At 38.4% G+C, this 27,611-nt stretch overlaps 2 protein-coding genes across 3 annotated transcripts in view; one reads left to right on the top strand and one right to left on the bottom strand.

Annotated features, from left to right (window-relative positions):
• Positions 1–27,259, bottom strand: LOC113540805 (neuropilin and tolloid-like protein 2). The gene is made up of 9 exons (XM_026937401.3): positions 26,611–27,259; positions 20,277–20,333; positions 19,808–19,948; positions 17,368–17,616; positions 16,128–16,175; positions 15,696–15,823; positions 13,567–13,795; positions 5,844–5,957; positions 1–4,991 (listed from the first exon to the last, which is right to left on the bottom strand). The coding sequence occupies exons 1-9, from the start codon at positions 26,618–26,620 to the stop codon at positions 4,267–4,269; spliced, it is 1,701 nt and encodes a 566-aa protein (XP_026793202.1). The 5' UTR covers positions 26,621–27,259; the 3' UTR covers positions 1–4,266.
• Positions 1–27,611, top strand: part of LOC117596097 (uncharacterized) — a 56,172-nt gene that overhangs the window by 5,055 nt on the left and 23,506 nt on the right. The gene's annotated exons all lie outside the window — the stretch shown is intronic.

The following is a 27,611-nucleotide window of genomic DNA, read 5'->3' as shown; positions in this document are numbered from 1 at the left end:
TAATGTGATGGCGTTTTATTAAAACATATAATTGGACATTTCTTACATCGATATCTTTTACAGTTATTAATGCCATGACTAAAATGGAAGCGCAGTATAGATTTGATTTACAACTTTCATGGGTTAGAAAATATAGTCCACTTAATCGTCCCTCATACACCAACAAAAGGAATTATTTCTGTACAAACACATTGGCCTCATTTACATTTTCCATGCTTTGTCTGTGTGACACCTGGATACTGAATACTGGACAGTCAGACAGTGTGTGTGTGTTTGTGTGTGTGTGTGTATGTGTATGTACAAGACGCAAATGAGATGTATACAGAAAAGTTTTTAATTAATCTTACAGCTAGCAACAAAAAAAGAATAATTAGGCTATAACTGATCTGTAGGAAACTTTCTACTATTATTCTCTTCCAAATATGTAGTGTGTGTGTGTGTGTGTGTAGGGGTTGAAGGGAGTGTCCATAAAAGCAACATGACTATTTAATACTCAATACTTTAATGCTTCAAGTTAACAATGCAAATAATCCATGAGTTAATGCTAAGCAACAGCGTAAGCCCTAAATTTTGTCTTATAATAAGGTAGACAGTTAAAATGGCTTCCCGGTTTCACTCATAGATACACAAACTAGAGCCCCAGACAGGTGACAGAGTGCACACTACAAAGTGCACACTACTCCAGAAGATTTGTGCTGCTTTTTGCTTTTTTAAACAACTTTTTGATTAAGATATACAACAGAATATAGTTTTTTGTTTGTTTGTCTTCTCCACCTCATTTTTCTTGTATGTAGTACAGTGGTGCTTGAAAGTTTGTGAACCTTTTAGTTTGTGAACCTTTAATATCATCAGATCTTCATACAAGTCCTAAAAGTAGATAAAGAGAACCCAATTAAACATATGAGCCAAATATTATATCCAGTCTTTTATTTATTGTGAAAAATGATCCAATATTACATATCTGTGAGTGGCAAAAGTATGTGAACCTTTGCTTTCAGTATCTCGTGTGACCCGCTTGTGCAGCAATAATTGCAACTAAATGTTTCCAGTAACTGTTGATCAGTCCTGCACATCGGCTTGGAGGAATTTTAGCCTGTTCTTCAGTACAGAACAGCTTCAACTCTGGGATGTTGGTGGGTTTCCTCACATCTACGGCTTGCTTCAGGTCCTTCCACAACATCTCTATTGGATTAAGGTCAGAAGTTTGACTTAGCTGTTCCAAAACATTAACTTTATTCTTCTTTAACTATTCTTTGGTAGAACGACTTGTGTGCTTAGGGTCTAGGTTCTATTTTGGCCTCATCCATCTACTGCCTTCTGGCTTGTCTACATGATCTTTAGCAAACTGCAGATGGGCAGCAATGTTCATTTTGGAGAGCAGTGGCTTTCTCCTTGCAACCCTGCCATGCACACCATTGTTGTTCAGTGTTCTCCTGATGGTAGACTCATGAACATTAACATTAACCAGTGTGAGAGAGGCCTTTAGTTGCTTAGAAGTTACCCCGGGTTCCTTGCAGACTATTACAAGTCTCGGAGTGATCTTCGTTGGTCGACCACATCCTGGGGAGGGTAACAACGGTCTTGAATTTCTTCCATTTGTACACAATCTGTGTGACTGTGGATCGGTGGAGTCCACACTCTTTAAAGATGGTTTTGTAATCTTTTCCAGCCTGATGAGCATCAACAACTCTTTGTTCATGCAAGGATACATTTCCACAAACATGTGTTGTGAAGATCATACTTTGATAGATCCCTTTAAATAAATCTGGGCGCTCACTCACACTTGATTGTCATTTCATTGATTGAAAACACCTAATTCTAATTTCACCTTCAAATTAACTGCTAATCCTGGAGGTGGACATACGTTTTCCACTCACAGATATGTAATATTGGATTATTCTTCTCAATAAATATATGACCAGGTATAATATTTTGTCTCATTTGTTTAATTGGGTTCTTTTTGTCTACTTTTAGGACTTGTGTGAAAATCTGATGATGTTTTAGGTCATATTTATGCAGATATATAGAAAATTCTGAAGGGTTCACAAACTTTCAAGCACCACTTTATAATATGGTTTCTTTGCAAATATAAAAAAAAAGAAATACAGAAAGAAAGTCTAATCCTCTGGTTCTATAACATAATGTGGCTTTTTTCCTCTCCAAAAATAATGACTTCTGGTGCCTTACTCATGCACACCACTGAATTTTGTCTAGTCTAATCAAGCTATTTCTGTTTAGTCTGATGTAAAATCGGTTAGCTAATTTAGCTAGCTAACTAACAGGTTTGCAAGACAATTCTTTCTGCATTTTTTGGGAACAGTTTGGGAATCTGTTTGCAATATTTCATTTCACTGTGCTGACGGAGAACCAATATGGCAGCCATGAAGTCGCACTTTATTTCATTCAAAACAGCATCTTCACCTATCTAGGTCTCTGTCAGTGCTATTCCACCAGACGCTCTGTTAAGATACAGTGAGAAATCCATAATGCCACATTATTTTAGTGTTAAATTTGATTCCTCTTCTTGCAGAGTATCAAGAGAAGCAAACAGGGACAAAGTGGGTGGGGCTAGGAAAAATACAGACCACAGATTGCAATCACCAAGACTCATCATTTAAATCAGACTACCGCCATTTAAAAAAAATAAAACACAAATATGGCTGTGTGCCAAAATGCTTACTACAGTATTAAACAGACCCCTTCAGTGTTTGTAAACCAAAACACATGCACAGCCAACCTGGTTGCAAAAAGACCTGAAGAGACCAGCAACCTAATTGTAAGTGGTTATAATAGGACTGAAGAATCTGTGAATCTTGGCATCCTGTCAGTGGCTAAATGATACTAAGCGGTAGCCTCACCTTCAGTGACGGGACATATACATATAGATATCTCATAGAAGCTCTGAGCATTTAAACTAGAGACAAACTGAAGTCATCTTGAAGTCTCTTGATGATTACAACTTTGTTGTTTGTGGGAAAGTTCAAGGTGTAATGTTTCCTGATTACAACTTCGAGGGTGTCGTGGCACTGAAAGCTGAGGTGTCATAACAAATGCCTCATTTGTTAGCTGAATAAAGTTATGCTAGTTAACTTTAAGCTAGATAAACATGTCCATTATAGGGAACTCTTCAGTATGAACGTGACCTAGCTATTTAGTGTTAGCTAGCTAGTTTCTTGATCTAGATTTTAGGTGAGCTACGTAAGTTTGTTAAAGCAATATAAATTAAATAAGTTAGCCAACTAACAAGCTACGCCTTACTTAGCACACCAGGTTCACTGACATCGTAGTTAGCTAGGTGAAATGTATGCTGCAAACATAAGCATTTTTGATTAGCTTCTCTGACCCGTTATCCCTCCTGTAACCACAAATGTCCTCTGTTGGCTTGGAAAGATGTCCGATTCGGCAGTGTTACACTATGATACAGAAAAGGTGTTCATGAACACTTTTCCGATTCTGACACCCTACAAGACAACACAACATTTTAGAAAATAAATTCTGGCTCTGCTCTTAAAAATCACTATAGACTCCTGCTTTGTTTTTGCAACCAGGAGGCATGGGTGATGTCAGACTGACTTGTCTCACTCAGGGGTCTCTATATCAAAATAATATGCAGCAAATTATTTTAGTTATCGTAGTGTGATATGTAGAACAATAGTATGCGTTTCGTGATTTAGCCTGGCTAGCTGGAATTGGTTTTTCACCCAGTTCATATGAAACAGCGATCTTCAGCAGTGTCCTGGAAATTCCAGTATGTTCCGTATGGTTCCGTATGTCTTTTCCAATAAAAATGTAAAACTAAATCGCAAGTTAAAGGTTGAACAAACCCTGAAGTTCACACATCGTTGCACCATGCCATAACTTCCCGAGAACCTTTATGGGTACTGTTTTATACCAAAGTATGGATAATTCTGGATTCGGATTAATAACCACACCACACTGTACCGCCCTATGTGGTGGAAAAGTGCTATTATATGTATATCTGTGGTTCCACTCTCTCCACTTGTTCAGACACATGGCGAGAAGGCGGGGTTTATTTTGGCAAAACAGGAAATGAAGGATACGTCTTGAAGAGTTTGAGTCATTTGAGTCATTCTGAATGTCTAGTATAAGTAAATCAAGGTGACTGGATTGGTTTTCTTGAAGACGCCTTGACTTGTTACTAGACATACAAGAAATAATGGACAATAAAAGAGTCTGTGATGGTTGGTCTTTTCTGTTTTTTTTTTCTTTTCCTTTACTTTTCCTCCTCTTCCTTCCTCTAGTCTTTCAAAAGTCCATGGAAATGGAGCGCTGACTCGCATCCGGTACGCTAGTGGCATTGTTGCTACGGACACCACCATGGTTACGGATGCTGATGCTGCTGCATCCACTTCCAATGCTTCCCGTAGCTCCACCCACAGCCCCACCAATAATCCCTCCCACATTTCCACCCATGGCCCCACCCCTTCCATAGATCTCACACGGGATTTCCTCCATGACCCGGTCCTCGATGACCTGCTCAGCGCACTCATGAGTCTGTTTGTAGCCGTAGCAGCTCTTCTTGTAGCTCCCCAGGCCGCTGTTGTTGAAGGTCTTCATGGGCTGTGGTTTAGAGAAGTCGTTGTGATATGAGAGCTCCATGGAGCCAAGCGCACTGCGGTTTTGTTTTATGCTGCCGGTGCCACCACAGTGGTGCTCATGGATGCAGCGAGACGTCGTGGACGAACGCCGGAGCTTCTGAAAGCTCTCAAGCTCCTCATTCAGCTCAGCGAGGTCAGACGAGAGCTCTTTGTCTCGCAGGGAGAAGAGCTCATAGTGTGGAGGGTCAAACACTTCCTGGATGCCGGATTTATTGAAGACAGCTGGACGGCGTGACACCACCTTCTTACGAGGCTGCTTCATCTGGACCAGGATGGAGATGATGAGCAAAACAAGCACTACGCCAGAGGAGATGCCGATAACCGTGCCGTGGGTCTTGGTGATCTGGTGGAACAGGCCCTTAGACTTCCGCTCTACAGAGACATTGAAATTGGAAAGATTTTGTTAGTCGACAGACAGAGAGACTGCACGCTTAGTTATTCAAGGGTTCTTTAAGGGTTCTTTGGATAATTAAGGGTCCATAGCTTCCAAAATGGTTCTAATCTTCTGATATGAAAACACGACGTTGTAGGGTTCTATATAGAACGTTGGGGGTTTTCTAAGAGTTCTATATGCAGTTTTCTAATTTTCTAAGAATGTAAATCTGGTTAAATGATATGGTGGATAGACAAATGGACAGACAGACAGAGAGATAGACAGGCTATACTCTTAAAAAAATGGTTTTTCACGGGTTCTTTAATGGTCCATTGGATAATTAAAGTTTGTAAGCTTCCAACAGGGTTCTAATTGAGACACACTGTGTTGTAGGATTCCATACAGAACCTTTAAAGGTTCCTCAGAGGGTTCTAATATTCAGAATTTTGGCTATATTTAAGATAGATAGATAGATAGATAGATAGATAGATTTGGCTATATGCAGTATATACATAGTTAAATGCATGGATGGGTTAAACAATAGATAGAAACAAATATAAAATGAAAGACACATCGCACTTTGAGATTGAGATCACATTGTAATGACTGATGTCCATCGGTTTGTTATTAGTTATAAAAACCGCACTTCAGTTGACCTCTTTTCTGTCACTGCCCAGCTCTCAGCTCAGCTACAGTGAACAGCTTCTTCAAAACAGTTCTGCATTACCAAGTGACTGCACCTAAACTCTGCTCCTGATCTACTTATATAACACAGTGGCCACAGGCAAAGTTCATTCCACAAATGTCAGTCCGGTCTGCACCAGCAGAGGCTAATTTAAGAACAAACTCACCCTTGCAGTGGTTCTCATCCCAAGGGTACACACAGTTTTGCACGCCATTACACACCAGAGAATTGTTGATGCACATGTTGCTGTGGCAGAAGAAGGTGTTTCCGGAGCAAGGAGCTGAAAGAGAAGACCACACCATCAACAAAACCTCAAACTGAGAGGAGAAAGATGTAGAAATTAGAACTACAGCACAATAACTTTCAGTCTGTCCATGTTTAGGTTGTGTATAGTGATCTGTACATGGATTTATTGTGTGGGACAAAAAAAGTAAATTTTAGTCCAGGGGCTGTAAGTACAGACTTAAGCGCTATTCAGAAGTTGCATGAGAATTACGCACATGGGGAGGTGTTTGAGTAAAACAATGGTTTGTCTCACTTATGTAAGATTGTAATCAAGATTTTGAACTTGCGTGATATCGGCAAGGAGCAGCGTTATGTCCAGCACTACTGTATGGCTGTAATAAAATTACAGCCATAGCATTTTCAGATGTAACCACAATATATCTGAAAATACTATGGCGGTAATTTTATGAAATGCCATTCAAGACTATAAATATGACACTATTAATTAATAGTACAGTCACTTTAATACAGTTTTTTTTTTTTTACATGGAGGACATCGGAGGAGACACAACTTAGTCAGAGACATTGCTCAGCTCAAGGAGTGAATGTTTTTTTATGCATAATGTTATGAATGAACTTGAAGAGAGCTGTAAGTATAACAGATATGTTCTCAGTCAGATTATCCTTCAAACCATGGTCATGTTTTCTTTAATTGCATCGAATTATCCAAATTCAACAACTCAAAACAGTGAATTCAAAGTGGCATAAAATAGCCTACATCTCATAAACATACATTACAAATCCGTGACCTTCATTTATTATCTTGTGGCTTCATTAATTTCACTATATAAAAAAATAAAATGCAAAACTGAAAAAGGAATGATTTGATTAAATGTCGAAGTCATTGTGGTGCTCCTGTGGTAGTGCTTCTCATTTGACAGACAGTGTAGAGGGGTGCCAATACTTTCTACAGTGCACCAGATGGGCTACAGACAGTAATTGAACACCTACACAGTGACCTGTATGGTGGGTTTACTTATCAAGATCAGAAAGAGAGAAGACGGAAAGCAGCCGAGTGAAAGAGAGTGAGAGAGCAATGGAGAATGAGAGAGATGCGTGGGTAATAGAAAGTGACATGTCGGCTGTAGAGAAAAAAAACCCCTTGGCTGATTCAGCGAACCTTGAGTCCTACACCTCCACCTCCTCCTCTTCTCTCCCTCGCTCTCCACTCTCTCTCTTCCTGTTCTCCAAGATGGATCTCAAGTAGGTACCATCTCTTTTTCACATTCTCTCTTAGTTCCTCACTCTTTCTCACTCTCTCTCCACAGCTAATCTCTCTCACTGCCATCAAAACCCTGCTGAACGCTGAACACGAACTGCAGCTATGCACTCACACACACACACACACGCTCTCACACACTGTACACACACTATCACGTGTGGTTCGAATGTGATTAAGTGTATGTGACAGCGAGATGAAGAGGTCGTAACACGCAGAGAACTGCAGCTTCTCCACCACTTTCACTTGCAAACTCATTAACCACTTCTTGCCTCTAAATGAACACTGACTCTGATGTGTGTGAGACAACATGCTTTGTGCAGTTAAATGAAAGTCAGAGAGAGGGGGGGGGGAGAAAGCAGACAAGATAATGATAAAATGAGAAAGACAATGAGGAGAAAGAATAGTAGGGAGAGCAAAAGAGGAAAAGGAACGCCAAAGCAACAAAAAAAAAAAAACAGAGAGAAAATGGAAGAACAAACAGGAGGGAGAATAACAGACAGAGAAAAAAAAGGATGTGAGAGAGACAGGCTTAAAATGAGAAAATATGGGATAGAAATCTGGCCTGAATCCCTTTTGAATATAATATACAGGAGAAAAGGGTTATGTAGAAAGGAAAAGGGGAAATGGGAGGAAAAAGGGAAAGCAAACAAAATTAGAGATAAATTAGAACTCAGAGAGAATTAGAGAGCAGAAGCACATGGGAGAGAAAGACAGACAGAGGGAAAGACAAACAGAGAAACAGGGAGAGAAAATGATGAGTGAATAATGAGGGATAGAAAATAACAAGAAAAAGAATAAGTGTTAGAAAGTTAAGGAATGCAAGAGAGCAAGCAAGAGAGAGTGAACATGGGAGAGAGAATAACAGAAAAAAGGCAGAGAGGGAAAAAAGAGACAGAAAGAAACAAGAAACTAAAGATAATGTAAAAAGCAGCGATAGAGAGACAGGAAGAGAGAGAATGGGAGAGAGAAAAGGATAGCAGGAGTGAGAGAAGTCGAGACAGAGAGAGATAAAGGAAATGGAAGAGAAGGAAAAGATCATGAGAAATAGAAAGAAGAAGAGGAAAGCAAGCGCGAGAGATAATGAGGGAGTAAAAGAAAGAGAACAAGGACTGATAGAGAGATAGAAAAGGAGAAATAATAAGCAGAAAGGAAGAAGAAGAAGTAGAATTTATTACAAATTTTAAAAATTGAACCCTCTGAGGGAACCCTAGCCTGTCTCTATCTCTCTGTTTCTCTCTCTCTCTCACTCTCTCTCTTTCTCTTATCCTCTCTTCTGTTTTCTCTATCTTTCCCTTTTCTTTTTTTTCATCGCTTATTTATATTCTACGTTATTAACACAGTTAGAAGCCTTAAAGATTCTGTGAACAACAAAGTCTTTCTCGTATCAGTAGAACCCTTTCTAAAAAAAAAAAAAGTAAGTAAAGCTAGAACATTTTATTGGAAGCTATGAATCCTTAATTATCCAATAAACTCTTGAAGAACACTTTCTTTTTAAGAGTGTACAAAGTACCAAGACAGTTTAACTAAATCTTAAATGTCTGACAGATAATGCCTGACAGTAATGAGCAATAATTTGGTGTTTCTACCACACACTTACCCAGGTAATACATACACTCTGAGAAAAAAGGGTTCTTTAAGGGTTCTTTAATGGTTTATTGGATAAATAAGGTTTCTTTTCTGATAGGAAACCACATTGCTGTAGGGTTCTACACAGAATCTTTAATGGTTCCCCCAGAAGGACAATGGAAAAGTGTAGAATATAAATCAAGAGATGAAAATGATGAAAGGAGAAAAACAGAAAATGGGGAGAGAGAGAATACGATTGAGAGAGACAGGTGTGGAGCATCAGGCTCTCTCTCTCTCTCTCTCTCTCTCTCTCTCTCTCTCTCTCTCTGTCTGCGTATCAGCAGCACATTCACAGTGACAGCCCGAGCCTCTTCTCTGCTTTATAAAGATTAATGTGTCTGTTACAGCTTTAGATTGGACTTTGTTCATCCACTGAGGGGAACAAACGGAGCTCTCAGTGCTGAACACTTTTCAGAACTGACCTCACAACCCTGGACTACGACGTTTCGTCCAGTATACAGTGTCTATCAGGAGCCATTATGAATATAAAAACATCTGTCTTGAGCACGGAGAGCAAGCTGCAGTGATATTATTTTTCTTTCCTTCATTTGACACAGTTTGAGGTGGTGTTTGTTCACCGTTTGATTGATGGAGGCAATAAATCCAGCCGCAGCTGCCAGGTTTCAGCATGCTGCTCCGATGCTGTTTACTGCCTCTGAGATGAAGGTCACGTCATGTGCTTTGAGCTACAGCACTGACCAAACACTACTGTGTTAATTCTACTGATTATCCAGCCATTTAATACTAATAATACAGACTGGCACTGGAGCAAGTTGCTTAGCTGTAATTAACAGCAATTTATGCACAGCATTTAAAAAATGCAAATATTAAACACAGGTCCTGCCAAATGACTACACTGAGGAGGGAAAAAAAACTCATTTACCTTTTTTTGTTCATCAAAGGCAGAAAAATGATGTTCTGCTTTCCATTAAATCTGATCCATTAGCCTGGAAAATGTGCTAGCCCTTTTCCGAATTGCAAAAAAAAAAAAAAAAGGCTGAGCAAGAGTAATGGCCTTTTTCGAAATCGCTGCTGTGTAATGGCATTAAGTTTAATTAACTTTACACTTTTCAGAATGGATTGTAACTGCTGGTGAGTTCTGAGCTGCTCATACAGTACACCCGATCAACAACTTATCCTAGTCGATCATTTGTTTTTTATTCCCGCATTTCGATTTGCAGGTGAGCTAAAAGCAAACAACACGGGGATGCTTAAAGTGAAAAAGTTTAATGTGGCTTAATGTACTAAAACAACGACCAAGCCTCTCCAAACCTCTCACACACTTACCTTGTCATGAACACTATCCATTGCCCAAATGACAAAACAGTCATTCAAAAAGAAAATCATTTTCATGTTAAGCATTTTTGGAAACAGCTTAATGTGTCTTAATGTGTTATAACCTAGAAACACCACATTTGTCCACTCTCACAAGAATGACCGCTTAAGCACAAGATTTCACAATAAGCTTTTTTTTTTTTTTGTAAACTAATTTAATAAGCAGCTCAATGTGGCTTAACATATTAACACATCAAACTAAAAACCCCAAATTTGATCATAGCTACTATCTACTGTCACACTGTTACACTGGTGCTTTAAGGTCCATTTTTTTTTGATTGACTTTTTGATTAGTGTTTTGTTCTTTGGGTAGTAGATAGTGTTTATGAAAAAAATAAGTGTCTAAGAGATCTAGTGTCACTTAGTCCTTGGTTTGGTACATTACGCTTGGTAGGGTACGTTAAGCATTTTAGAAAGTTCCATAACACCATTTTTCCAAACTCAAAGCTGCATTGGATTTGACTATGCAGGTAGAAAACCTTTGCGCTTTTGTTATGTCACTTTACCATTTGCATGTGGTAATGTATAACTGAGAGCTAAAATCAGAGCGCAATGCTGCAGGCTAAGGCAGATCTATCTTTTATATATTTCATGTCTCTATGTGCTGCAGTGCCACCTGCCTGGAGCGCATTAAAGGATGAAATATGAATGAGGTTTCAGAACTTTCTTAATCTGACTGTACTGGGTCATAAAGATTAGAGCTGGATTAGAGCTTTCCGGGCAAGTCCAGCTAGTTCTGTTCAGAGGTTGTGATATAACTTGATATATACAGATAATACTATAGTTTGCATTGCAGAATGGTGCGTGGCAAAAATTCGCTGGAAATTCCATCTGTTCCAGTTATCTCACTGGTCTATTGATGTAACAGCCAACATACTAAAATTAAATATTAAAACAATCTCACCATTTTATAAGTAAGGAATAATACACAATGGGCCATGCAGTTATAGGAAAATAATCCACTTCAGTACCACCCTGAAGTGTTTTTTTCCTCTTATACTGTAGCAATTCGCCAACGATTACAATTGTTTATTTATTGGTGAACGACACAATATGCTTTTTTACCAATTGTAGTTACATTTAATGTTGAGGAACGTCCACTAAACCAGTGAGTTTCTGTTCTCACTTACATTATAGCAGCTATAAACAGTCGTTCCCTCACCAGTCTCTTTTTTTTCTGTCTTGGAGTTAATAAGAAAAAAAATGTTTGTCATGTTAGCAAGAAAGTGTAAAAACCTCCCATATGTTACAATGCGCTGACACTGGAGACTCCTTCCATAAATGTTACATAAGCATCTCCTAACAGAAAGCTTCATCTACTAATACATATTTTTCTTTTTAAATAACAACACATTATTATTATTTTTTGAAAAATCTGTTTATTATTAGGCTTCAATTATGTGAAGTGTCCATCATACAAGTTTCTGTGAATGATCTGTTACTATAAAGTGCATTAATATAAAAAATCATTTATGTTATAGCTGGAACTAGTGTCAGAGCTGCTGTTAAAGAAAATTATTCAGCACCTTCTAATTTTCTAATACTTCAACAGCTCTGTAGTATAAACCCAAATTACAGCCTCATTAATGTAAAATATCCTTAACCGCCTTTTCAGCCTCATTAATGTAAAATATCCTTAACAGTACATGTATGTGTGCATAAAAGGTAGCATGTAGACATGATAACTCACAACACATGGTATGTAAATAAAAATAATAATAATAATAATAAATTGGATGAAAAGGTGACTGTTTTACATGGGAAGTGATTTTTTTTTTTACTTGGTGAAAGCATCTCTTTGCATCACTTCTCAAATTGAGTGGAAGCCACACCCAAGCAAGCCATGTATTCATTTTTTATTGCCATGTTTCAGTATACTGAAGATATGTCTATGCATTTAATCACTTATATTTTTCATATTCAATCATTCCAATAATAAGACAGGAAAAAACAGAATAAAATAAAATAAAATACTTGGAGTCTTAATTTCAGTTCTGTCAGGTTGAATATGCAGCCGTGTTGAGTTATCAGTTATGGTCCTATGTGTGAAAGTCAAATAAAGAATTCATAACGATGAATCATGCATGAAGCCTGGTAGGCAAGTGACATGAACTAATGGCCAGCAATTTTTAGATGATGTATAAGTATATGTGCTGTCAGAGAGGGACTTTTGCATTTGCAAAAGCTTTCTAACAGGAAAAAAAAAGTTTATTTGGAGGTTTTCATTATCAAATGGCATCAGTCAATTTTTACTGTTTATTTATTGGATAGATTTTAAGTAGATTTTTATTGTCAAAGAAAAACAATCCAAAACAGAAGATAAGCATCAGGAGTTCTGGGCACTTATGCACTAAAATAATGTGATGATGAAAAAATTAAAACCCTTCATGTCTACATGAATCAGTAAATAATCTCATTTCATTATAAATTCAAGATGTGTACACCACCAACACACTGACCGGAGAAGGACATCACATAAAATTCAAATGTTCTGACATTTTCTTTTAACGTGTAGTCACTTTATTAACATTATTTAGGATTTTTTAAACTCAAAATTGTTCTTATGTTTGCATAGATAAATGAAAGATATGAGCTTAATGGTACGTATGCACTAAATAAATAAAATCAGACTTTCTTGCTTGCTAACATTTTCTGCCCAAATTAAGATAAGTTGCACAAATCCCATAATGATTGGATCCATCCATTCATCTATCCATTCATCATCCATCCTTTCATCTACCCATCCATTCATTCATCCATCTGATTCTCAGTCTATCTTTCTGGGAGGCTGTATGTCTGCCCATTCATCCATTTAGTTATCTAGCTATTCATATATGAATCCATCTATCATCTATTTAACCAGCCATCCAACCAACCACCTATACATAAATCCATCAAGCCATCATCCATCTATTCATCTATCCATCTATCATACACCCATGCATCTAACCATCTGATTTTCAGTCTGCCTTTCTTAGAGCCTGTCTTTCTGCCCATCCATCCATCTAGTTATCTATCCTTCCATCCCTCTGTCTATACATAAATCCATTTATCACCCATTCAACTGGCCATCTAACCATCCATCTATCCATAAGTCTATCAAACCATTAATCCATCCATAATTAATCCAACTAGATATCTGCCCATCCATCCATCTAGTTATCCATCCGTAAGTCCATCCACCCATCCATCCATCCATCTGTCCATCCATTCAATTGATTGTTAGTCTGTCTTTCTGGGAGGCTGTCTCCTCATCCATCCATCTAGTTATCTATCCATTCATCCATCCATCCATGCATCTATCATTAAATCCATCTTATTATCCATCCAACCACTCATCCATCTATCCATCCATTCTGTATATTTGAAATCTGTAATGTTTCATTTAAAGCTCCTCTACAGCTATTAAAAACATACTCACGGTCAACGAAGGAGGTGAAGAGCATGCGGAAGCGGCTGAGGCGGCTTGTCTCGTCGGCCCACATGCGCACGACTCCCACTCCACTCTCCAGCATCACGTCGTTGGCCACCGTGCTGCAGAACTTCGCCTTTAGGTTCTCAATGGCGCTGCTGCCATCATAAATGGCCACAAAGTTCCTTTTGCACTCATTCGAGTTCTCCATCTGGTACTCCAGAAAGCGCAGATAGATCTGCAAGCGTCAAACAACTTCTTAGGATGAGCAGCAACCTGGTTGATGCAGTGAACTTGCATATGTGACATGGAGAATCACACTATGATTTATTACCTGAGTATCAGGACACACACTGCACTGAACTAGAAGAAATACATAAGCAGGATTTACATGCTTATTAGACCTAGGACTGCAGGAGGCTCAGCTTGCAATATAATTACCATATGCACCATATATCAAATATTATGTATGCCAAAGGCAACTCTGACCCAGCTGAGTGTGTCTCCCACCCTCGCGACGCTCCTGGCTGCCCAGAAATACACAGTCTTGTAATTAGCATCAAATTATTTGAGCTTCTAATACTTGCTTGTTCTACCCATTCATTTATCTTCCTGTAGACATCATGCAGGTTTTCCATGGCAGTTATCTAAACTTCTGACACTGTTCATTATTGTATCTCCGGGATCTTTAATGTGTTTTAGCCAAGCCTCTTTTTGAATCACAGTGTGGTCTATACTGTTCTCTTCATAGTGTAATTCCACTCTCTGGTGTCAGTTAGGATGAATTCCTCTTTATGAGTCTGGGTTACTCAATGTGTTTATTCCTGAAACTCATATTGAGTTTTTTTATGACTCTCCACTTTGGCTCGTTCATTAGGGCTCTAGATTTTAGTTGGTGTTTTGATACAGTGAACATTACAGTGTTGAATAAAATTAAAACGAAATATGGCATCTGCCTGTCATCCATCTGACCATCTCATGTATCCTACGTTTAAATGTACACAATTCTGCAGGTGGATAATTACTTGCGTATTCATAGGTCCAGTGGCGATTGTGTGCTATTGACCATTACGGGCATTGTGAGGGAGATTTTATTATTTTACTTTGGATTTTATTTGAGAGCTAAGCATTACAATAATAATATAATTTAATATAACTATCTAATTTAATATAACTACAGTATAATTATCATGCTGTGCTCCTATATGGCACAACAGAAAAATCCAGACATGTTTCTATTGTGCTACTTAGGAAATTTGAATCCCGGTGATACGGCTGGGAGTTCAAGACAGTAAAAATGGCTGTAAAAACTTACATTATTGTTTTGGATAAGCTTTTCTAAACCGGATCTATCAAATAAAATCGGATTCAAACTCAGGAATCAAATAGCTGTTCGTCTTGTCTGTCCATCCATAGATCAATTATCATCCATTCATCCATCCATTCATCCAACTGCAAGCCTTTCTTGGAGGTTATCTGTCTGTCCATCTATTCATTTACCTATCCATCCATCCATCCATCCATTCTTCTATAAGTTCATCAATCATCCATCATTTATCCATCTGTCCAATCATTCATCCATCTAATCGACTGTCAAGCTGTCTGTCTGAGAGGCTGTCTAGCTCTTTTTTTCTATCCATCCATCCATCCATCCATCCATCTATCCAAACATCCATCCTTCCAGCCTCTATTTCTTTACACATGTCTCTGTCTGTCTGTCTATCGGTCGAAGCTATAAACGCTGGAAGATTCAAATATTGAATAAGAAAATACGAGCTAGATTAGATTTGTTAGACTTGTTCTTTGCTAATGTGTCTGATACATGCTGAATGTTCACCTCTGTCTGGTTTGTTGAGTGTAAAAGTGTGTACATGTGTGCAATCCCGTTACCATCTTACATCCTCCCACCTCAACTCTTATTCCTGCTCTTGCTGAGTCTGCGCTTCCATTATTTCTGCCTCATCGGCTGAATACCTGCTAGCTCTGCACTGCTAATTTAAGCTCGCCTTCAACAGTCTCCTCATCACAGGCTAGCGGTCGGGGGCCTGGCAATCCCCTGTGGTCTAATCAAGGCTTGGATTCATGGTGGCCAGGGTTTAGGGTGTGCGGAATGACAGAGATGAACCAATGAAGGTCACCTTGGAATGAGGAGGCGCTCGGATCGTCCAGATGCAGTCCAGAGCTTCACCGGGTTTCACTTTTTCCTCCTCTTCCACCTGGCTGGAGCGGACGAGCCCATCTGAGCCGCTGATCTCAAACTGACAATCTGAAATCATCAAAGTAAAGACAAAAAAACTGAAAGGGAGAGAGAGAGACAGCAGGAATATTGGGGAAGGAGAAGGGCTGTGGAAGAATTGAGTGCAAATGGAGGTTGAAGATGAAGTGATGAAGAGGAATCATAGACTGGGGGGTGAAAATAAGACTGACAGAATCTCAGACAAGCAAAGATAGCCAGCATGATGGATGGAGGAGTGGAGAGTGCTGGTAAAAGATAGCTGTCTGTCGGCCTCACAGCACAGAGGGCTCTTCAGGAGGAATTGAATGAGGCAGTGAAAGATGGAAAGGCTTACCCGGGATTGGATTTAAGAGTCCGCCCACGTGCAGTTTAAAATCCGGGTCTGAAATGATAAGACAGACATGGCATCAGTTAGATATCGCAGTGCGGAATTTCAAGCTGCTCAGAAAGTCACGTTTAAAACAGCTGCAGTCGCTGAAGCTCAAGCAGGAAAATCTGAGGCTTGATCTAAATAGACTGCGTGTAACTTTTGACTTATTTGACCTGTTTAACATGCAGAAGGCTAACACACTGGAATGACAGCAGCACAGCAAAAGATCCTGTTATATTTAGTACTCTTTGATGTGATAGCTTATATTTTAATATATATTTATTCCAAAAAATTTTTAACCAAAAAAGTAATATTGTGTTAAAGCAGAGATGCTAAGATCATGGACAGAAACATTTCCAATTTAACACATGATTCAACAGCTTATTCACAAGAGTTGAACTGAGTGTTACAGAACGTAACCCTAAATCGAAACAGGAAAAGAGTGCTTAATAAAAAGATATTAAGACAATAGTCAACTGTTTGGGAAAAATTATAGTGACATTTCACTCTAAAATGTCAGCCTTCATATTTAGAGCTCCCAGGAAAATATAGATAATAGTCAGTTGATGGGTTGGGACAGTTTTGTCTTAGTGATAAGAGGATATTTAACCCATATTTAAGTGTTTATGTATTAAGTTTATAAAATACAAATGATTTTTTGAGCATTAATTAATCTTACCTCATTGCATTGGCTCCCTATTAAATTTAGAGTTGATTTTAAGATTCTTCTATTTGTGTACAAGGCACTGCACAAAATGGCTCCTGACTACATCTGTGATCTCCTTCAGCTGTTAACAGCTCCTAGGTCGCTAAGATCATTTATTCAACTTCTTTTATCTGTTCCTTGTTGTAAATTTAAGGGAGAGCGGGCTTTTCTGTTGCTGCAGCTAAGCTTTTAACATCAAGGCTTCTTCTTGTAAAGCACTTTGTTTCAACCTCTGTTGTATTAAATGTGCTCTATAAATAAAGTTTGACTTGATTGACTTGACTTGATAAATAGTTAGTACATAACCTCTACATAAGACTCTTTAATAATACTACAGTGAAGGTTTTAGGGCTTTTTTTATAACACATCATCACCAATGAATGGCTTATGAACACAACGTAAGGTGATATTATAAAGCAGTACAAATATTTAATTAACAAGCCTTAATACAATAATTTGTGTAATCTGAGTGTTACAGATGATGACTCTGTGGTCCACCTGCTATGTAGGTGTATTTGACGCGGAAGCCGAGACCCTCGAGCTCTTCATCGCTGGTGAATTTGATCCACATGAAGCGGCCGGTGGAGGTGACCACGCCAGGGCTCTTCGGCCCGCAGTAACGATCGATGAGTGGGGAGAAACCGAAGGGACCATCTCTTATCTCCAGGTGATCAAAACGGCACTCAAAGGAGGGCTCGATGTAATAGTTTTTGTCGAAGACCAGCTGGATTCTCTGGCGAGGCAAAGCTGGAGAAGTGAGAATGGAAAATGGGATTTAGCTTCTTCTTTTTTTTCGATGAACGCGTGGGAAGCACACAGCCGTACCGTGTAGTGTGATTTAACCTTTTACTGCTGCAAGCCATCATGCTCACATCACTCTAAAGCACACTTCAACAGATTCAGGGGGTCAATATAATAATACCAATGGATTCAACCTTCCGCCTACACACACACACACACACACACACTCACACTTTTATAAAGATGATGCAATGCGTGCTAACTTTTTTATTGCACTTATATGGGAATATGGAAATGTATTCCAAAAATGATGCACATCACTGTGAGCACACAGTCGGATCCAATAAGTCTCATTATATGATCATCTGCAGAATTATTGGCATCCTTCAGGAAAATGAGCAGAAATGAATGACACATGCAATGACTGATATTTTGAGCTTAAACATATACAGATGTCATAGTTATTTCTTCCTTTTTTTAAACAGTAGTTTCAAAAATATTACTTGTGCAACATTTTAAACAATTACTTTTGAATAAAATTCTATACATTCTATTGAAGAGCACCAATAGTTCTGGGAATGACTCTATATATTTTATATTACATGAATTTTATGAATATGTTTAACAACACCATGACTCCATTTAACACCACAATTTATACCGTCGAAATTACATTTCTTATGTATTTATGTGCGAGTTGAAGACAGATCTAAAGACTTTTCAGTGTGCCTCTCTCTGTTTAAATTTTCTATTAACCTCATTTTGCAGGTTATGTCGCATTATTACCATCATCTCACTCTGATATAGCAGAAGTAGGCTTCATGGAGCTAGCCAGCCCAGAAAATATCATAACACACCTTCTCTATGTTACTTAATTCAGCCTTTATGACAGCTGACACCTGATAGTCCTTTATAAGCCTTTATAAGCTGTTATAAAGTGTCAATGAGGAAACTAACGCAATCTTCACCGCACTGGTTAAAAAAAAGCTTACTTTTTTTTTTAGTTTTCTCTTATATTTGAGATGAGAGAAGTTTATTCTTATAATCAAAGCTGGTTGGATTCATTGGTTGCTACACAAATACAGTATACAGTACATATTTTATACTCTTACTCTAGTGAAGATATCAGCTCAATAACTACAGCATATTCTGTCATATTTTAAAGATAAACAGCACTTTAAAATCAATGATTTAGTTGAGATTTTCTTGCAAAACTTTGCCATTCCAATATTTAACTATGTACATCTCAAATTTACTAAATACAAACACACTGATTATTTTATTACATAAAATATATTCTGTGTCATTTTGTGCAATCTTATCATCCTTTATTATTATTATTATTATTATTTTACAACTTATTCATGAGATAAAAACCAGTTTTATCATCTTGATTAATTCCTGTTTAATACATACTCCAGTCCAGAATGGAAGCTGAGGATTTTTCTAAAAAATAATAATAATAATTTTTAAAAAAAAATGTTTAAAAATTAAAAATCATGAGTTTGGTCTTTAGGATAAAATGTAATTTTCAATTCAGAAGTTTCGTGTTAGCGTTAGTTTCTTGTAGTGTCCTCGTACCTGGGGCATTTGTGATCTATCTGCCACTTCTAATTTTTTTTTTAAATTGCAGATTTTTTTTGCTTGTTTGCTTTTGTTTTTTTTGTTTGTTTGTTTGTCTGTTTTTTGTTTTTTGCTCAAGCTCAAAATCAAGCTCTACAGTTTCCCTTTGTATCAGATAAAATACAAGGGCCAGAAGGTCATGTCAATCAACTTTATATAGTGTATCTTTAATATGATAATGATTTTACTCTCTTCATGGCTGAATTATTTACAAGCTGTTCAACAGGGGGCGCTCTTAAACCAACAGTCTGATCTGTAAATGGGGATTGTGTCACACAGTGCTGAGACAGATTTAGAAGAGCACAGCTTTTTAGTAGAAAGTGTAAAAAAAATAAATAAATAAAAAAATAAAAAGTACCATATGGCCCACAAACGTGAGGTTGGCCCTGATTGGTCAGGATGGTGGAGCAAAGTTTCCTTTGAGAGGCTTTTATAAATGATGTCGCTATTTATTTGAGGTCAACATTAATCACTCTGTGTTAATTAATAACTCTTGTCTGTGACAGCAAAGAAAGACTAGGCCATTGGCTAATGTAGTGATCCGTAGAGGTGTTTTTTTTTCTTTTTTACCCACCCTCGAGGACATAGACACACTCCTTGTTAGGTGGGTAGGTGTTGGGGTAGTTGGGGGACATGAACTGGCCCCCGCTGATGGTTTTGGTCCAGATGCCACACTGCTCATTCTTGGCTGGTGGCCCATCTTCGTTCTGCGTCTCTGTGAAGAAGGATTACAGAGATTTATTTAGTCACTCGGGAAGATTATGACATAATGCTAATGGTGTGAAAGAGTGACAGTCATACAGCAGACATATTTCCAGTTCCCACATTGATTTTTTCCAGAAGGATCATCATACCAGGATGATTATTCTGCAATTTTGTCATCAGTCAACAGAACACTTGTTTACATGATTAATGACTAAATGCCACTTTCTGGCTTATCAAAGAAAACACTTTAATCTCTTTTCAAAAATGTCCAATCTAAATAATGTCATGTTTGGTTAATATAGATGCTGATATGGCAGTGAGGATGCTGTGAACCGTACCTCTTATTTTTTGCGCCAGAGCAAAGCCCTCTTCTATCACAATGAGAAGAATCCAAGCTGGGGGAAAAAGAAACTCGGTCAACAGCATCAATGCATAAAATAGCAAAGGCAGTGGGGAAAAAATTAGAACAGAAATCACTTCTACAGTGTAGTTTCTAAGGTACAAAGAGAAAACGGTCTGCAAATTAATTAACTCAATCTCTCTGGGTGGCTCATTCATGGTTTTCTTATGTGCTGTTAATAATAATGCTAATTATCGTATATCATTTATTCATCTTCAGGTCAGGATCACAGTGGATCCTGGGAACTCTGAGCATGAGGTAGGAATAAAACCCTGGATGGGAATTTTTTGGGAAGTAGCCAGAGAACCTGTAGGAACTCACAGGGGTCAGTGGTAGCTCAGTGGTAGCTCAGTGGTTAAGGCATTGGGCTACTGATCTGAGGGTTATGAGTTCAAATTGAAGCCAAGCTGCCACTGTTGGCCCTAGAGCAAGACCCTTAACCCTCATCTGCTCAGTCATTTTGGATAAAATCATCAGCCATATGAGGTAAATGTAAACCAACACAGACATGAGTAGAACGTGAAACTCCACGCAGACAGTAAACCAAGCTCAGAATTAAAATGGGGACCCTGGAGCTGTGTGGCAGCAACAGTACTCAGTGTACCACCATGCACTCCTAATGGATGTCAAGTGTATGAAAAATTTTTTTTGTTGAAATACTGAAAAACTATGTTAACAAATTGTCTTTGTGTTTTGGTATTTGGAAATTTGTCCTAAACACTGGACAGTATTACATGGAAACTTATATTTTGTGAAAGAATCATTTATCAAAACATGTCCAGAACATTTCTGTGTCTCTTTTACTGCTGTCCTACAAGATTATAAGGACTTGGTGCTACCTTTTGTGAATTTTTATGACCTGACCTTGCAAAAGGAACTACTAGAGCTACAGTTTTCAGAGGTGAAAGAGTGAAGATGCCAAAATTATTCAAAAATACCTTTTGCCTAAATAAAACAAAATGCCCCAAAATTCAGGTCTCCACCACCAGAATACTATGTCACATCTGGGTCATCTGGACTCTCACCCAATCCACATCACTACCTCATTTGTATTATACATGGATATGTAATGATAAAGATGTCTTCTTCTTGGTATTCCCATGTATGGTCTTAAAGGCACGCTCAATCAGAGCTGCTCTCAGTTACATATAAGGGCTCAGTGACACACCAACATTTTTATATATAAACTCAAAGACATGTCTTCTTTGGTCGGCTAACTGCAGATATCTGCTGCACGGTTCAGCTCTAACTGGAACACTCCACATCATGCCACTGTTTACTGAGTAGGTGTGGTCAAAGATCAGAATATCTACCGTGTGATTATCCATGAAAAATGTGCACATATCCGTGAAAAATGTAGGAGCAAAAAAGGGTTAGCTCCCTGTGGTCCAAATTAACAGTCCCAATGGACTTGCCTTAATGTCCATAATAGAGATAAGTGATAGCTTTCTGTGTGTGTGTGTGTGTGTGTGTGTGTGTTTGGCAGCCTCAAGCTCCCACAAGCTGCTCTACACTAAAATGAAGCTCCATAATCTCTAAGTGTGTGTGTGAAGCGGTTATGTTTGACAGGATTGATCCATTCGGTGGTCAGAGGCCAGCGGCATTGTGGGTAGAGAAAACATATGAGGACATCGATCACGAGCCGAGTCCCCTTTTACAGCCTACGCACCATGACAACGGTCGACGAGGAAGCTTTTAGACGTGGCTCAACTGCTTTCAACTTAACGTGTCATGTCACGTCATGTCACATAGAACAGTGATTATACAGTTCATGCTAATTATAAATTATTATTAGCCAATTCCAGTCAACATCTGCTTCTGTGAGTTCCACTGTATATAGAAGACTGTTTTTTACTACACATTTCCTTTATATTTATTCACTGCTCCTGCCTCTGGCAGTAAAGGATATAAAAGCAGATGGTAAAGGAACATTCAGAGTCATAAGAGATAATCTGCTAAGTACGTTCCTTGCTCTAAAATCAGCCCAAGTATAATTGAAGTAGGTCAATAAAATATCTCTAAAGGCTGTTCTGTATTCAGCTCTCCTGTGCGAGACGGAGCACTAATGTGGCGATAAGCTTTAATGCCCATATTCACTTTTCGCCAAACTATCCGTGTGTTTCGCTGATAAGCCTCTAACTATCTGTGATTTATCTGTCACTGCACCGACCATCTCAGACTCACAAGCAAATCAAGTGGAAAGCTGGGATAATATCGGGCCAGACCTTTTGCAGCCGGCAGACGGTGCAGAAATCAGAGACGTCGTCTGAAATAACGGCTCTGACAGCTTTGGATTGGGGACAGCGACAGGACTGGGGCTTTAATTTCTACAAGGTTAAAGGGAGACTTTGTCAGGCTATTACAGACTTATATGAGTCGATATGATTCAGTTAATTGCACTGACCTACTCGAAGGTGAGTATTTTCCTAGAGGGGTGTGAAATGGAACATAAATTTAATATGAATTTCAGCTTTAAATTCTCTCTGATTGCAGAAAAGTTATCTTTTATTTCTGCTTTAAATCTTTAAGCTTATAGAGCTCTGATTTATTTATTTTAGATAGCTCTACAAGTGCAAGTTGATTAAAGGCATCAGCAAATTGAAAAAAGCTATAAGAGCTATAATAGAAACTCTAAACTAATTCTGAACTAATGAACCCACTGGCAGTTTTCCACTGAATGGGTCATTTCAATTATACATATTGACTTAATGTAGCTACTCAGCGCTAAATAAATGATAAATGAGAGACACTAGTTAAATAAGAAACTAATTCATACAGGACAAAACTACAGTGAGCTTCACTTTCATTTGGTGCTTGCATTTCTAGTCAGTTATGAGAACTATTTCTTGTCTGAAGCATTTTGATGATGTGTAAGGGTGTTTCCAGTTCCTGCTTTGTTTCAAAGGTTTATAATAAATAGGCTGACTGTGTGATAATTAACATTACAATCTTAACCTGATATAATATACAGAACACAATGAGGACATTTTAATGTAATCAGAAAATCATTTTTAAAATAATTCCACTCACAATTAACCTACCTAGTCCAATTAGCATTACTACTAAATGCCTAAAGTTACCTCAAAGGTGCAATCTGCAAACTGTAAACTGGATTAATATTTAAACATTAAACACAGCAATAATGACTTTATCATTGACAGTGAATCTATGGATCACACCTAAAAGAACGGCCATTTTCTCTATAGTTTCTAAAAAAAAAGTGCAGTTATTATGTATTAAATAATAATAATAATAAGGCATATGATGATGATGTGAATATAATTAATTATTTCCCATGAAACAGGAGTTTATCAGTTTCTCCTCTCTGTTCTGAACAAACTCATTGAAGAAACTGAAATAATTGCATATAATGAGAACATCTCCAAAGAGCTGTTTTATACTATTAGACTTGAGCAGAATTGCAGTTAAGGCTAAACTATCCTCTCCTCCTCACATTAACGGTGATGAAGTTTAGTTTAAGGCTGATATCTGATTTCATTTATTGGATTTAAACGCTTTATCTTTTAAGTTTAGTTTATCAGCATGCAACAACACAAGATCCTGGTGTTCCTGCATTCCTTTTCTCAGCCTCTCCAGTGTCATTGTGGTCAGGGGGTGTTGTCTGTTGTCTAGGTGATCAGACTTGGACGCAGTTGGCGTGGTCTGTTGTCTAGGTGATCAGACTTGGACGCAGTTGGCGTGGTCTGTTGTCTAGGTGATCAGACTTGGACGCAGTTGGTGTGGTCTGTTGATCTAGGTCATCAGACTTGTGTCATGACCTCAGAGTTGATTTATACTGGGTTGAGCACAGTAGATTTCCTGTACTGATTAAATGATAACCACTGTCATGATTACACACCTTCTGTACCTTCTACCTGGACAGGTGCATGTAGTGTAGCTTTAAAATTAAGGTAATTCTGCTCCATTTATGTACCTAGATGTACTATATACATAATTCCAGGTATATAGATAAGGGTACCACCCCAGCAACAAGAAGAAATAGTACTCTTTTTTCTGAGAGTGTAAGGTTGAGTACAGTGACTGATGCTAAACATGAAATGGTTTTCCTTTATTGATTAAATAATTTGCCTGTCACGGAGCAGGAATATGGTGACAAACTAGTCCAGGTCCAGGTTTCTAGACATGGGTTAGCAAAAGGGAGCGTATTTATTAGCTAAATCTGCATTTGAAGAAAATCTTATTTGTTTCTTTGGTGCAGAATAAACAATCCCATAACTGCATCACTGTTTTGGCTTCATAGTTGCGTTTTTTTCGCTCATAGTACTGAGGGGAGTCTATCAAAAAATACGTACAACACTACAATGATGATTTATATCATTTATTATAAGCTTAATATGATGAATTTAAGTCACAGGAATAATAGACCATTCAGAGATTTGGTGATTTAAAGGGAAAAAATCCACCTTGAACGACTTGCATATCAATAGTTATAATCAATGTGTGGTCTTTAATTGTGCAAAAGATTTGTTTTGTAATAAATTAATCATGTTGCATGATTTTCACTTTGGTTAACAGTTTCCTACATTACCCACAATGCTGTTCGTCTACCTGCTGATAGTGGTGCAATGGGATTTAGCCCTCACTTCATCTTTATGTAAAGAGTGCGATGCAGCGGCACTTTAGTCTTTTACTCTGTCCAGCTCTCTAACCTCCTCATCTAAACACTCTTCTCAAATATATCAGCTTCCAAAGCTTCAGCTTTCATGCTAATAGCACCGTAAACCCTATCTTGTGAGATCACTAACTAGCCAAGCCGTAACTCAGCACAACAGCATCGTGTAGCTGCATTGCATTCTGGGACTTTGACTCCAGCGTTTGCTCTAACCTATTGTACCATTATTTCTAAGCTGGATTTCTCATTAACATGATGTTCCACGCAGCTGGAAAATGGCGAGTGGGACAAGAAGCTCTTGCTGTTTTGCTTTTAGGAGCTAACAGCAGAAACTAACTGTTATGTCTGAGAATTTCAGTGAATCTTCTTCTCTTATTTAGCAATGACAATGTCACCCTGTGACGTCACCACGACACACAACTGCTGACTTCTCACAGGAATAACGAAAATACAGCACTAACCAACAAATTAGCACCAGTAACACTAAACACATCAGAAATATTTGAATGTAAACATATTGAATCTGTTTCAGGGTGCAGATTTCCTTTAAGGTCAAAGTTAGGCTGATGAAGCTTATTTCTCTCACCAGCCTGTGTGCGTGCGTGTGTGTGTGTGTGTGTGTGTGTGTCATGCTTTTGAAAAACAGAGCAAAAGGGAGGTGAGGCAGTGAAATGAAAGCTGGCATATAATCCCGGGAGGGTTAACGACAAAGTGCGCGCACGAGGCAGCGGGAGCTGTCACTTCAGCACGCGCTCCCGGTGATGTGGCGCGCGGCGAAGTTACACAAATCGCTGCACAAAGGACACGAGCAAGCACGCGGAACACATTCAGAATCACATAATATCACAATAAGTACCATGTAAAATACAATCTCTCAATAAATAGCATCTAAAACGCAAAAATACGCGCTAAATTCCATGCAGTGCGGTACAGAGGCGCTGAGCAATCCGTGCGCTCTCGCGCGAGCGCAAATGATTCCGAGAGAAATATCCAATCCTGCTGGGCAATCCACTGCTGCTCAGAATGTTCAAATTGATTTTGATAAAACTAGACAAAAAAAATTAACATGCATGCTCCCAGAGAAGATCTTGATTCGGATTCAGATATAATAACCTAAAATATAACAAATCAGACATGAAATGCATCAATCATTTTATACCCTAACTGCGAGCTCTATCGAAATATCATGAAATAATTACACTATTTTTATTATTATTATTATTATTTGCATTCCTTTCATCCCTATTATTTTAAGGGCTAGACATGGACAGTTTAGTGCACTAGTGCTTTTTCTTCACGACACAGTGAACAGACTTTATTCAATGACTCAAGTGAGAGAAAAAAATGAATAATGTCCCCTTCAGCACAAATATACTATAAATAATACATTTATGAGCAAAGGTATTGTTTATTCTTCAATATGCTACACCTGTAGGTGGCGACTCTTGATTTATAATGATTAGCAACTTGTTAGAAAGGGAAATTGGCTGCTATCGGATATACTGGGGCAGGTTTTGTAAAGAAACAGAGTGTAAATAATATTAATGCACAGCCTTGCATTGTGATGCGGTTTTTGCAGCAGCAACTCTTCTAGGACGCATTAGGCTTCTGCACATGTAATGCACGTAAGAAAACTCACCTCTGTGCATTTCCTCTCCCTGTTATAAGCTGTTTTTCCCGTTTGTTTCCTTTGTAGCTTTTTCAAGCTTTTCTTTTTATCTTTCCATCCTTTGTAATGCAATCCAGTGCATTTCAGTGCAGATTGTCTCAGAAATCCCAACTTTTCTGCGATCTGGTTAATCCCATCTCTTCTACAGAAGGCAGAAGGCACCTCGGATGATATTCCAGATGCAAAAACGAGTCCTTGGCTGTGAAAGACAGGGCTGTTAATCCCATTTAGAAATGTGCTTCTAAAATTTCCAAGGTCTTGCCTCTACCTCCAGAGCTGCAGGGAGAGAAAACGCTGCTTGGCTTGAATGAGCAGCTGCTTGTAGGCATGCAGCCCTTTAAAGCTCCCTTATACCACATACCAGAGACATCGCGCACACACACACACACACACACACACACAATGAGCTGGAGTCTCCGCCTATGGAAATGGACGCGAAAACGCTGGGTGATGTGGAAAGCCAAAGGATCCATAAATCTGGCGAATGCAAACCCTAAGTGACCCTACACTGACAGTAACAGGCAACAAAGCGACAGATTATCATTTATTTTCTATGCATGTGTGCAACATGGAGCCATAATTTCAGCATCAGCAGCAAGTGACACATCAACAGCATGACAAGTGACCGCTGAACTGAGATTTTCTCATTTCTATGCAAAGTAAATATTCTGCGGTAAATTAACAAATCCAAACAAAAAAGTCTCGAATGATTCCTCAGACCAATCCTACGGCACATGTGGTCCGATGTTTCTTCAGCTCCCTGCTCACAACTTTAGTTTTTATCTGCAATTTAGTCCCTATTTACTGTTTGATGCACAAAAAACTTATAAATGTGTTTACATCTTATCCTGACTTCTTATTCAATGTGTGTAGAGACATTATGAAGAAAAATAAAGCTTGAAAGGAAGTAGCAGAGATCGTTGGTGCCTCTGGTGACTGTATGTAGCTAGTACAGTTAGCTTGCTTTGCTA

Source organism: Pangasianodon hypophthalmus, chromosome 25 (genome assembly GCF_027358585.1).
Source record: "Pangasianodon hypophthalmus isolate fPanHyp1 chromosome 25, fPanHyp1.pri, whole genome shotgun sequence".
Lineage (NCBI taxonomy): Eukaryota > Metazoa > Chordata > Actinopteri > Siluriformes > Pangasiidae > Pangasianodon > Pangasianodon hypophthalmus.
This window is presented reverse-complemented; position numbering and strand designations above follow the sequence as displayed.

Coding starts and splice junctions, on each gene's coding strand:
- LOC113540805 (XM_026937401.3), bottom strand. Junction 19,949..20,276: donor TCTGGCGCAAAAAATAAGAG/GTACGGTTCACA, acceptor CCTTCTTCACAG/AGACGCAGAACGAAGATGGG. Junction 4,992..5,843: donor GGATGAGAACCACTGCAAGG/GTGAGTTTGTTC, acceptor ATGTCTCTGTAG/AGCGGAAGTCTAAGGGCCTG.